Here is a 13,566-nt window from a genome sequence, read left to right on the forward strand (position 1 = left end):
TACTCAAAATGCAATTATCAATAATAGACTGGTGCAGAATATGTAACCAATATGGTAAAGTATGCAGTTCTTATAAAATTTTAATTATTTCTTATATTACATCACATATTACATACAGTGCTGCTGCCAAAACCAGGATGATTCCAGCCAAGAACAGAATATCCAGCTTTAATTGGTGTTAAGGTTATACCATTCTCGTAAAATGCCGAATTGCCTTCACAACATATGACCTAAAGCAAAGGTGAAATATAAAATGAAAGGATAACTGCAAATATATTGCATATGCATGCAGTTATGTAATTAAGGAGTACATAATAACCAAAAATAAAAAATAATTACTTTTAATACCATAGACATAATCTGACTGAACATTAACAGTTTCAATAGAATATTTTACTGAATTACGGCTGAAATCACTGTATGTGTAAAACTTTCATTTCCAAATACCCAAGTAACTGATATATATACATATATAGAACATTCCATTTTCCATCATTTTTATCCAGCAACTTGGTTTAAGTTTTTTCGTTAAAAATCTAACTGTAACGAAGGCTAGCCTCTTCGACTTTATTTAAGATTTGTTTAACTAATATTAATATTCTAAAATGTAATAAAGCTAAATGAAAAACTTGTAGTTTAACATTACTCCTGATAATCCATTAGCTCACAAGCAACAGTTTCTTTGAAAGAAATTCAAATGCGTTTGCCAAATCGCTTGTACTATTTGTAATTAAAAATATATAGGCCAGACTAAGAATTTCCTCAATCTTAGAATAAATAATCATCTATCCCACATAAAGAAATTTCAAAAGCATCTTACTGTAAGTTTAATAATATAGACCAAGCAACTGCAGGACTATCACATTTTCAACATCATGATTTCAATAATATTAAAACTGCAATTTTAGATTTAGTTCATAATTTAAAAGACAGGCTTTTAAAAGAGCCAATTTCTACTTTACAACTTAAAACATTTTACCCCTATTTTACCCTCTACTTAACACACACATAAGGATATGCTGTTAATAATAACTTAACTAATTAAAGACAAATTAAGCTTTTTAGTACGAAAACAGAAAGAGGAAAAAGCAGTGGTAGAAAAGAATAAGGATTTCATTCAACCTTTATAGCTTTTTTACTGCAAAATAGCTTTAACAAATTATTTCATTCTAACAATTTTATTAAAAATAGTTTTAAATTACCCCACACTTTCAATAACTATTTTACTTAATTTATTAACTTTAATTTAAAAGTTCTTCAATAATAATTATAATGAGTACTTTTTATTAAAAGACATAGTTCTTGACTTTTGTAAATATAAATTGAAATCTAGCAAACTATGGATAACAAATTATTCCACAAAATTAATCTTCCTCATTCTTTCTTCAATAAAAATTAATTTTAGTAAAATCTTCAGGGCATATCAAAATCTCTTCTTAATGCTCAATTCTTAAGTAGTTCTTTGCTTTAAATACCAAAAGAATTAAAGCAATATGCTTACCAAGCACTATGATTTAGGTCCAAATGCAATATTGGTGTTGATCAATATAAGAAAGACTTTCAGGTAAAGTCTTTCTTACATTGATCAACAATATGGACATATTATCACAGAGTATCTTCTTAATATTATCAGAGACACAAAATGCAGAGAGCTCATGAAATTAGGAACCAAATTTAGACCAGTCTCCAAATTTAACAAAAAGCATTCCCCCAGCATTGTTGAAAAAGACATTAATGAATTTATTGTTAAATATAGCTATAAAAGTAATCTTCCAACTACTACATTTTTAGAATGGAAAGAATCTGTTTTAAAACATATTGAAATAAAGCTATCAAAAGTTTCAAAAATTTTCTGGTTTCCTCCACAAGAATGAATTTTAAAATAAAGTTGTTGATCTTGGGCAGAATTTTACAACAACCAAAGATGACATAGCTAGCAACAATTTCAGGACCACTGATTGGGGGGGGGATTATGGCACACTTACAAAAAAATAAACTTTGCCAATGATTACTTACAAAATTACTAAAACCAGTGCTTCCATTATTATCAGCAAGGTTAAAGCATTTAACTGAAAACTCAAGATTTTTGTCCTTGCAGAGTGTAACAAATTTTCTAAAGTTTATGTTTTACCAAAATTCCACGAATCTCCAGTAAAATTCTGGTTTACTGCAAATGGTACTAGAAATTACAAAAAGGCAACTGAATGCATTTTTGCTCTCAAGCTTAAAAAAAAAATTGTGCAATTATTTTTGTGGTAGCAAATAAAGAATACTATTACAATTAGATTATTAATAACAACATTACAGTCCTTTCAGCACTTAAAAAAATCTTGAAGTAAAAGAAATTAATTGTTACAATTTTAAGAATTTATACATATCACTTCCATTAACAGAAATTCACAACGGTCTCTCTTCCCACAATTTTTCTTGAAATGCTGATGGTAATTACAGAAGACAACTGAAAATTTTTCTTTAATTGTGGACTGTTTTGTAACTACATTCAGTATAAAGATTCCATTTTTCAACAGATAAATGGCATTCTATTAGGAGTATGAAAGGGGCAGACATACAAACAGGAAAGTACATAAGAAAGCTATCCTTATGCCAAAGTTGGGATGGCAGTGCAGTGGCATCAGTCGTAACAAGCAAAAGTGTAGTATTATGACTAATGTTACACTAAGCAGCACTTGCCAGATAATGAGCCCATGATCAGTTGACCAAATATGATATTCGGTAAAATCACTAGAACAAGTGGAGAATCTTCTAAAAAGTGAAACTGTCAGTCAATTCCATGATTTCCAGGTTCTCAACAATGTTGAGCACACATGGAGAAAAACTGTAGCTTGAAGTCCTTTACCAAAAAAGAAACAAAAGCAAGCCATACATGCTCTATATTGAAATACTACATCAGTATAATTGAATAATTTGCCTCAGAAATTCTTATATCACTCAATAATGACTATGCCATAGAATTGTAACTATTACACTAAAATACGTTGTTTGGCATGATGGTAGAGGTGTCATAGCATTAGCTCAGGTTAGAATTCCAAAGAAACCATAGGTATTTATGAATGTACTGTCTTTGCGACATAGGGTACTTAAAATAACATAAACCCAAAAGTCCTCTCAAGGCTTTGTGGTAGAAAAAAAGGAATAGGAAACTGGGGATCTGTCTTAGAAGATGTTCTTTATCAAAACTGGATGAAGCTGAGCAAACTTGTACTGTCATCTTTATAAAATGTCGGAGGCTTTGACAAAAATAGATGCAAACTTTTCCCTCTTAACTCCCATGAATTCATGAACCTCATCTAGATTACGTTCAGATCAGGAGATTCAATCATAACAAACTACTGCATCAGAGTTTACAATAAGAATTTCCTATTTTACTCTTGATGATTAGACCTCTCTCTAAAGCTTCATATCAGAAATAATCCAATAACAATTTTTTTACATATTTTTGTTATTATTAATAAATTTTCTTGAAATATGCAATCAATAAAAATTACATTACAGAAACAATATTTATAGTATTGAATAATATATACTATACCAAAATATTTCCATTAGGAAAACTGCTGTTTTGCCTTCTGTCAATAAGCATTGAATCAATTTCATTTCCATCTCTTGTCAGTAGTTTAAATCTTTCACCATTATACTGAAACATTTATGTATTTATATTAAATGCAAATAATGCACAAAAAATACAAATTAAAAGAAACATTGTATCAAAAACTGTTTAACATAAACATATCATTTACACAATTAAAAACATCATACATATGAATGACTCAAATGATTTTATCATACTAAAAATTCTTACATTAATAAAAAAAAATTATATGGGTAAGGAATTATTAATAAAATGTTGTAAGAAATTCAGCATCTGAGTTTACAATTAGGTATTTGCATATTTTCAGAGAAAAACTAAAATTAGGTATTTGTATATTTAAAAAAAATAAATAAATAAAAATAAAAAATAAATAAATACTGTTATAAAATTATTAAATAACAGCACGCATTTATTCTATGGGGTGTGTGCAAAAGTTCTGTTGATTAAAAAAAAAAAAGAATGAAGAAGAATACAAAAAGTAAAGTAATTCTAATTTCATGCAACTATCATCATTACGTGTGACCTCTTGTTATCTAACTGGTAGTAGATTTATACAACTCTCACTCTCTTCTACACTTAACAGTCTTGTAACATTATCTCTACATCCCTCACATCATCAAATGTTTAAGACTCTGGAATGATATAAAAAGGTGATACAGGTGTAGGGTTGAGAAAATGCATCACATGATTATATTTTCTAGCAAAAGTTCAGTAATTTTTGTCAGCTGATAAAAACAGCATTAAACATTTTGGCATATGGAAAATTGTCAATTTTTTTAACACCAAAAGCTGTAATCTTGGGTTTCTAGTATAACCTTTCAATATTAAATGGCAAAGCTACTCTATCAATGTTCAATATTTTGCAGCTATCAAATTAATGTGTCCATTCCAAGGTCTCATATTTCAAAATTCAGTAGGGGAAATTCAAAATCTACAAAAAATATGAGACACATTTCAATCAAAACTAATGAGTAGAAACCTATTTAGTTAATTATTCTTAAGACTGGTATATAAATTGTACCAGCTCCCACATGAGGCACACCATTATTCAGCATTACTGGAAACTTAGCTTATCATTTTTCTTTACTCTGTGGGATGAGAGTGTTTATTTATATTACATTTGTTTGTTTACATTGCAATTATGAAAGGGATTTCTATAGAACCCAGAAGTTTGACAATATAAAGAAGGGCTTGGAGTCTGCCAAGACTAATAGCTTCTAACAGAATAGAGTTATTCCTCTACCTCTAATAGAGATATTCTTCTCAAACAAAATTATATACTGTTACCTTATTTATGGAAAAATTAAAAACTGGCTACTGCCACTTTATTTATAAAGCCTTAGGAGGATGAAAAAAGAAAAAGGGTTTTGAGGTGTATCAAATATAAAATCGTTTAATGACCTTTCTTTATAAGCACAATGATATATCACATCCTATATTTACAAAAATTAAAAAGGGGCTCATACAGGGCCCGATAATTTAAAGTGTGTATGTGGGAGAGAAAAGTTTTAAGGACTTAGGGTCATACAAGAGTCACGTTCTTTTTACTGATTATCTAAAGCATAAATGAAATAACTTCATAACAGTAAATTTTCATTTCTCAGCTCAGTTACATTTTCTTGTAACATTATGTTATTACAGTTACAGTGTAATAGAGTTTATGCCTGTAGTGTTATACCTATTACATTTTCTCATAGAATAATATTGAATTTAAATCACGGTCAAAAACCTTTTTTCGCATTTTATTATTATTCAATATCTATTTTCATCTCCTGTTACAATTCATTCCAAAAATAGTACATTTCTGAACAATGTATTAATTCTCTTCTCACACTGCTTTGCAGAAAGTTAGTGATCATAAATTCAAGCATCTCCAACTTATTCTGCTACTTGGCATACTGAGTACCTTTCTTAAATGTAAATCATTTGTTATGCTTGGGTCTATAACTCTTTTAGAAATAATTGATGGATATCCAAAATGTGACTGACTGTTAAAATTTTTGTTTCCGTCCAAGAATACCTGAAACTACCAGTAATATATACTATTATATAAACTCATGAGTTACTCTGACAAAAACCACACACTTCATATGCTCCACTCTTCCATAACTGCTGATCAAAAATTCCAATCACAGCAGTGAATGTGATATAAATAATTTAATCACAGTTTATGTCTACAGAATCAGTAAAACTTTTCGCCCAAATCAATACATACTCAGAATATGACTAAGAATATTTGGATAATCCCAAGACATAGTGGACATCACTACAGATTCAAACCTAGAACAAAATCTGCCAGAATTTAATACATGAACAACAATTTTTTAAATATTAACAACTCTATGTCTAATTTAAAATCCATAAATTAAAAGTATTTAAAAAAATTCAAATATTTCTTGTAAATTATATACATATTTAATTAGTAGTTCATTTTATTCCTCAAACAGAAATATCACTAAATCCACTATTATGTTTTTGAAGTTAATATTATTTTAAATCACAAATAATCATACAAAGGGGAAACCAGAATCCATAAATTACAATGCATTCTGATTTCTGTAGGAAAAAAGAAAAAAAAATCCTAGATAGAGAGAGGAAATATATACATAATCCTCACAAATGCTTATAATTTTTTTATAAATTACAAATCCAAACATTTGTAATTTATAAATAACTTTTTGATGCTGTTTTGGTGTGCCTACAGCTAAATTTTTTTTATATGGCAGAAATCCAAAAACACTGTGTTAAAAAAGCTGTTTCAAATGGTACAAAGTTGAAAGTGAAAAGTTGTATTCGATTAAAATTCAAACAAGATTATTTCATCAATTTTTATGAAGAAAGTTGATACTGCTTTCGATTTTATTGCACTAATTTCTTTACGCCTTTGAGAAAATACATCACTTTTTCACTATGTGCAGCTTAAAATCTTTGTTGCATGTAATGCAATATGAATGATAAGATGTTTTAATGCATGAAAATTCTAAAGAAGACAAGTCTTTAAATTTCTGGCTGAGTAATTTAGCCTTTAATTTTGAAGTAGCACAAATTTTAAACTTCCAGTTTAAAAATAATTCACAACAAACACATGCTTTTTACTTCCTTGTATGAACTAAAAAGAAAGTATTGTAACCGCGAAAAGTTTCAGGCAGCATATTTCAACAAAAATATCCATTTTGACCGCTATCAAATGCAATTTAACGATGTTTTTGCATGACATCTGTATGTAAGGACAGAATAAAAGACTCTTTTTCTTCAAAAAAATTATAAAACTGCTTCAAAATGAATTTTGAAGAGAATTTTTTGTGGCGTCTGTACAAGCATATGTAAGTAAGTACATATGTATCTCGCTTAACTCAAAAACGAGTAGCCTCAGAACACTGAAATTTGGTATATAGGACTGCTGTAACATGTAGATGTGCACCTCGTATTTTGGTTACAATTGGCCGCACCAAACGTATATAAATATATTTATATGTATATCCACTCTGTTACCCGGCTCAGCGATCTCAGTTTCCTTACTCTTATATGTTTGTAAATTGTACATTTTTTGCTTTAAAAATGATTGAATTATGTTGTTTTTATCTTCCGGTTAAGGTTTTTATGCCTTTAGTATATCTGTATGCAATATTTTTAGAATTATCAACAATTTTAAAGTTCTTTAATTGCCGCTAAGCCTTTTTTTTTATGGCAACCATTGATTGTTTACATTTCAAACAGCAGACTAGTGGATTTGTTGCCAATCTAGAGAAACTTAGCTTCACAACAACAAAAATAACGCCTTCATTTATTATTATCAATTAAATCATGCTTAATCCTTTCTGGAATTTTTTCGAGGAAATAAGTGTTTAAGATTTACTTCGTAATTTTTAATATAGATATTTTGAGTTTTCATGTATTTTTGCCTTGTTGCGAAGTGAGAACTGAATTAATTGAATGAGAAATACTAAATTGTCTGTGAAAAATTGTTTCTTTTTTGTTTTGTTTGCTTAATTTCTTTTATACATCATTCTAGATTTATTATAGTATTTGAATAGAACATGTGGCAACAATTAGATAATTCTTCAAATGATATAAAATTTGTTGCATTCTGAGGTATAATATGAATGAAATATAATGCTGTTAAATGAACCTAGCGCTAGAGTGTCGTTATGGTAAATAAATATAGAGAATTTGAATGAAGTGAAGTTTTTAATTAAGAGTGCATTTATTCTATTGTGGTTTATGCGCTATAGACAAAGTAGATTTCATTCAATCCAATAAGTTTAAATGAAATGCAAGAAAAATTACATATAATTTAATAGTCCGTACAAGGAAGTCATGTGGTGTACACATCAGATTTTTTTAACCATAAACGAAACAAATGGAACAGATTGGCCTGAAGGGTAAACAAACCTTAATGATAGTGAGCTTAGATCGGAAAGATTAATGGTACGGATTTACAGATATACAAATGACTACTCTCAAAAGCCAGCAAGATTCTCAATTAAGTGATATATGAATACATGGCCATATTGCTAAAGTAAGAATAAGTTTGTTTTACTCTGATACTTCCATCAATATTTTTTTCATATTTTCTGTAGCAAAAATTTTTAAGTAATTCTTACAGAAACTATGGAGAATCTATAGTAGTTGGAGTCTACACATCACAAGCATAAATAGATATAAAATGTGGCTAGAAAGGTAAAAAAATACTACAAGCTACAGATTGTATAATGGGTGGAAAACACAGCCCAACAGACTATAAATGGAGAGAACCGATACGATGTCAGTATGACAAATTGACAGAGTTCTTTTTTTTTTTTTTTTTTTTCACACATGTTCAGTTTCAGTGTAAATTATGCCATCAATACTTGAAATATACAACCATTAGCAAGCAGACCAGGCCATCTGATGGGCAGACTGCAAAAAATTGAAGAATTATTAAATTTAAAAAGAACCACATAAAACTGGTAGGAAAAATTATTAATGATTTTTCAATTTGGCTGTGGATCTATTACTAGCAAAATAAATAGATGCTGTCAGCTCAGGACACTGCGATTTCATGAACAAGGTAACATTTGAACTATAGATTACTGTATATTCAAAGTTTCTACATTTAAGTGGCTTTACTAACAAAAGATATCTACAATTTTTAGCTTTTTGCAACTGAAAGATGTCTAATCTGGTAGTAAACCAAAAATTTTTGTTTCATACTTATATTATGTGATCAAAAATACTTGGATATTCCCACATGTTTAGTGATAGTAGCATAAAAGTTTAGGGATTTTATCATAGTTCAAGTATATTATCCCCTTAACACAAACACATATCCTAATATTTTAGATAATTCTAAGCTGCCTACAATGTGGCAACAGATTGGCGATGGCCTATTTCTATTTCAGCATGATTACTCTTCCATCCATGCATGCTATACACAGCTAGTTTGCTGAAATGAATGTTGAAGAAGTGAACGACCCTGCTCCATAATCTCGACTTCAACCCTATACAGAGCTTGTGGGAAGACTATAATGGCAGTCAAAAGCTAAGCTGTTTTACCCCCTCTCACATTGTTGGCATGACAACTGCTTTTTTGCAAAAATGATACAGTTCCAAATGAACATACAAAAAAGGTGGATAGTTTTTCTGTAGAGCAAGCAAATGCCACTGATGTAAGATTCAATGATCTATCAGGAGGTTGGGAGATGTAATGAAAAACCAGGAGTCTTTCACTGAGTCAGGGAAAGTTTGCAGCTAGGTTATACTTGTATTTCACACTTTTGAGTTACATAATAATAAAATAAACAATGTAATAGCACATTTCTTTTCTAATTAAAAGAAAAACAACTGGCACATATTTCAACTTAAATAAAGTTTCTATACAATGAAATCTCCTTTTTGATATGTTCCATAATAAAGTTAAAATCTGTAAGTAACTTACATCTTCTATTAACTTGGCTCTTCCTTTCAAAAGCAAAGGTGCTAAGAAGTATTAAAAAAAATTATTATTAAACTGCATAATGACATTTATAACAATTTAAACTCATCATCTACATTCAAATTACTTTCAGACCATGACAATGCATTTTTCAAAATAATATTATGATCATAAATAAAAATTAAGGTAAATTATATGCAATCATAAATTTTAAAAAATTATAAAATATAAAATCATAAAATTATGATAGTTATAAAAATGGCTCACCAAATAACATATTTAGAAGACCCATAGAACCTGGATAAATCATCACTCTTCCAAATGTGTGAATTGCAATGTAACTGACATAAAAACCACAATAAATGAACAATCAATAAAAAAATTGAAGCTTTTGAATGAATACATTACTACCTTAGAATATCTACTCAAATACTACCTTAAAAAACCACACGGAATACTTCGAAATTTTTCCATGATAGTAATTCTTCGTGAGCTTTTTTCAATGTATATTCTAGGCTTGCTTTCATCTCTAAAATAAATTCAAATTTAAAAAAAAAATTATTATTAGAATTTTTATCACATAGTAAAAAATTATATATCTATATACACATGAAATGTATTTAAACTTACAATGAACTTTCATTCCAATGAAAATCAATAGGCCATTCTCGAAAGTCAAAATCGTACTGAGATATTTCTTTCTATGTATAGAAAATAAAAAAGGATAAGGTACTTGAATTTTAACTACTACTGGGAATTTTGGTCGGCACCAAATGGTCATAATTTGCCATAAAATTCTTGCCTCCCTCTTGCAACCATTCTTTAAATAACACTAGATTAAAAGAATGTGATTAATTCCTGTTAATAACATTCTTTTAATAATATGTTCGGTTTTCTTCTGTTAACTTAGATATGTATCAAAATCTTTATTTTCTGAGAGGGTTTCTGATCTGTCACATAAACAAGAGTCTGCTTTTTTTTACTACAAAAAACACACATAAGTCTCATGAAGTACTTACAAACATATGTCACTTAAATTACCCACCGTAGCAACAATTGCCTAATATCCTACTTCAGTTTGAGTCATGAGCTGGAATTATTCAAAATTTCTTTGCTGAAACTTGGCAAACACATCTCCAATACTTTATGATTATCGATACGAGCAGTTTCCATATTTTTTTTTTCCTTCTCATCTGATGTGATTTATTAAAATTAACATAAAAGTATTTCATACTACAACACTGTAATTCACAACATAATTTTATAGTATGTAAATTTTAAAATAGTTTTTACCAAATGTGTGATCTTATTTTCCTCAAAAAATTAATATTTTTCTAAAATCAAATGTTGAAATATCTGCTGTTCTTTCTTTTTCCTTTTTTTTTTTTTTTTTTAACAAAGTAACAAAATCCCATGTAGTGATGATTTAACACAGAGTTTCTTAAACTAAGGGTCGTGACCCCAAATGCGGTCGCAAATCGAAATTTTGGGGTCGTGGAAATTCACCGCCAATTTATTGTTGTCGCATCAATTTGATAGGTGAATTTAAAGAAACTGTATTGATAAAACTTTTAAAGAAATAACATTAATTGACATTAATGAGATTAGACTTTTAAAAACATTGCATTAATTGATATAAATGAGATTAATTACCTGCCATATAAAAAGCAAAAAGAATTTGTAAAACTATCTAGCAATTCAAATTTAAAACTTGAGTTTTCACAAAAATTCTTGATGAATTCTGGATCAGTGTTAGAAATAGATTTCTCACTATTTCTAAAACGGCATTAAATGTTCTTCTCTCATTTAGCAACCCATATTTTTATAAAACTACTTTTTCAGCTTTAATTAAAATCAAATGTCTCTCAAATTGAAACATATTGAAGATACTTTACCTCCAGCATGTAAGTATCCTCCAGCAAGTACGTATCTCCAGCATGTAAGTGTTGGTGTGATAACCTCCAGTATCGCACTGACATTTAATCTGCTATGCAGCGGAAAACAAGCACAACTATCTCATTAGAACTTTTGTTTGCTTAAAATAAATCCTAAAACTACTTCTTTTTATATGTATACTGTTTACCAAGGAAGTAAATTATTCACCGGAAGATATTTAATTTTATATCTTTATTTTATATTTAATATCTGGGGTAGCAAAAAAAATCTCATGATAAAGAGGGGTGACAAATGGAAAAAGTTTAGGAAGTGCTTATTTAGCATATGTTTTTACCATGTACCTAATGTTCAATGCTGCTGTACTACCACTAGGCTTTTATAGACTTAATGGTATTCCAATAACAAGAGTGACATGATCTAAAATTTACTTAGTTCGAAAACAAGTTTTCCTAATACTTGCACAATAGCTGCAAAGTAAGATAATAATAATTTATTTACTAAAATATTGATTATATTATCTCCTAATATAAATTTAGTAGAAGTATCAAAAAAGAGGCAACCCATGTGTAGGATTCATAATTTACATCCAAGTTACTTTAAAACACAATTTTCGGAATTAAACTTCCTACATATGGGTTCCCTCTTTTTTTGATACTTCTACTAAATTTATATTAGGAGATAATATAATCAATATTTATTTAGTAAATATATATACAGTCAAAAGTCGTTAATTTGGAACCCATAATCCGGAATGATCTATAATCTGGACCTCAAAGCTAAAATCTTTCTGCGCATGCACCGCGTTGACGCATGCTCATAGGCGTTTTACGCGTGCGCGCAAGCCACTTACGATTGCGCATATGCGTCTGCGCAAGCGCAGAATACGTTTTCGCGTGCGCGTTTAATGTATAACGGACGGTATAAGCTAAAATTACCTATTTCAGTTAATGTTGATGATTGTGTTGTTCCTTAATCTTTGAATTGGATCCGGCTTATTATTTTTTGCAGACTGTAAGAGCAATTTTATAAAAGTAAGCTTGAACTTTCGATTATGTCAAATAGAATTTCCAATGCTGGAGCTCCCAAAGGATCTAGAAAACGAAAGTATGATTTGATGTCTATCAAACAAAAAACAAATTGCTACAAAAAATGGATAAAGGTATATCCTTTGTTTATCTAACCGTTCCGAAATCTGTTTATCAATTTCACGCTGCTCTGCGAGGGGGGGGGCGTCGCGGCGCGCAATGAACTGGAAGTTGATCTGTCACCACTATCGCTATCTTCAGGGCAGATGTTTTTATTTTATTCGGCTTATAATTCCTTACTAAATGTAGTATTTTATCTTGATGTACTCCGTCTTTGATATGATTTAAATCAAATTTCTCGTCATTATAAATATAACGAATACAAATCAAATAGTTTTCTGGTTGCAATTTTCTAATTTCGGCTATGTGTAAGGTACTCATGCGCGCGTTGAAAGAAATGTTTAATAAAGTAAACAAATAAATATTAAGCTTCTTTTTTTGTAAATTTTGATATCCTTTAGATCATAATTGCTCATTATTTTATAAATTATGGTTTCATATTTTTAATTTTATAATTTCTGCGTGCCATCTTACCAGATTTAAACTGATGATCTATAATCCGGAAAAATCGATAATCCGGAATCGCCAAAGTCCCGACGAGTCCGAATTAAAGACTTTTGACTGTATATGTGTAATATTTTAAAATATGTAGATGAAAACAGTGGAACTTTTAACAGCTTAGATACTGTGTAGATGACCAAGAAGATCGTAGTGGCTTGAAGATGGCAGAGTGGAAAGCATGATGATGCAATTTAGCACAACGCATCTTGAAAAATCACAATCTTTATTGTTTTACGTATAACAAACCATCATTTTGCAGATAAGATGTTTCCTAATTATATTTGAATAAAGTACGTTCCAATTTGAAGTACGACGTCATCTTAAGCAAGTAAGCAGCAGCATACATGAAAAGCATCTTGCCAGCAGGAGAGCTTATGCGGAAAAGGGAAGAGTATCAGAACTTCAGAGGAAGAAGGGTGGGAGTCAGAAAAGTTTCAGTTTACAATTAATTTGATTGGACAAAAGGTATCTGCATTAAAATGTTACATAAGATTAAAAAA

General features: G+C 29.5%; 1 protein-coding gene across 2 annotated transcripts in view; it reads right to left on the minus strand.

Moving 5' to 3' along the window:
- LOC118188445 (phosphatidylserine lipase ABHD16A) overlaps positions 1–13,566 on the minus strand; it is a 69,446-nt gene that overhangs the window by 23,207 nt on the left and 32,673 nt on the right. For both annotated transcript variants that reach the window (XM_085806808.1, XM_085806809.1), the window contains 6 exons: positions 10,155–10,225; positions 9,961–10,053; positions 9,792–9,865; positions 9,528–9,568; positions 3,551–3,655; positions 117–230 (listed from right to left, as the gene is read on the minus strand). In XM_085806808.1, the coding sequence (XP_085662934.1) occupies positions 117–230; positions 3,551–3,655; positions 9,528–9,568; positions 9,792–9,865; positions 9,961–10,053; positions 10,155–10,225 (498 nt within the window). The remainder of the gene's footprint in view (positions 1–116; positions 231–3,550; positions 3,656–9,527; positions 9,569–9,791; positions 9,866–9,960; positions 10,054–10,154; positions 10,226–13,566) is intronic.

Source organism: Stegodyphus dumicola, chromosome 12 (genome assembly GCF_044657685.1).
Source record: "Stegodyphus dumicola isolate Sdum_Otavi_A_Nest chromosome 12, ASM4465768v1".
Classification (NCBI taxonomy): Eukaryota; Metazoa; Arthropoda; class Arachnida; order Araneae; family Eresidae; genus Stegodyphus; species Stegodyphus dumicola.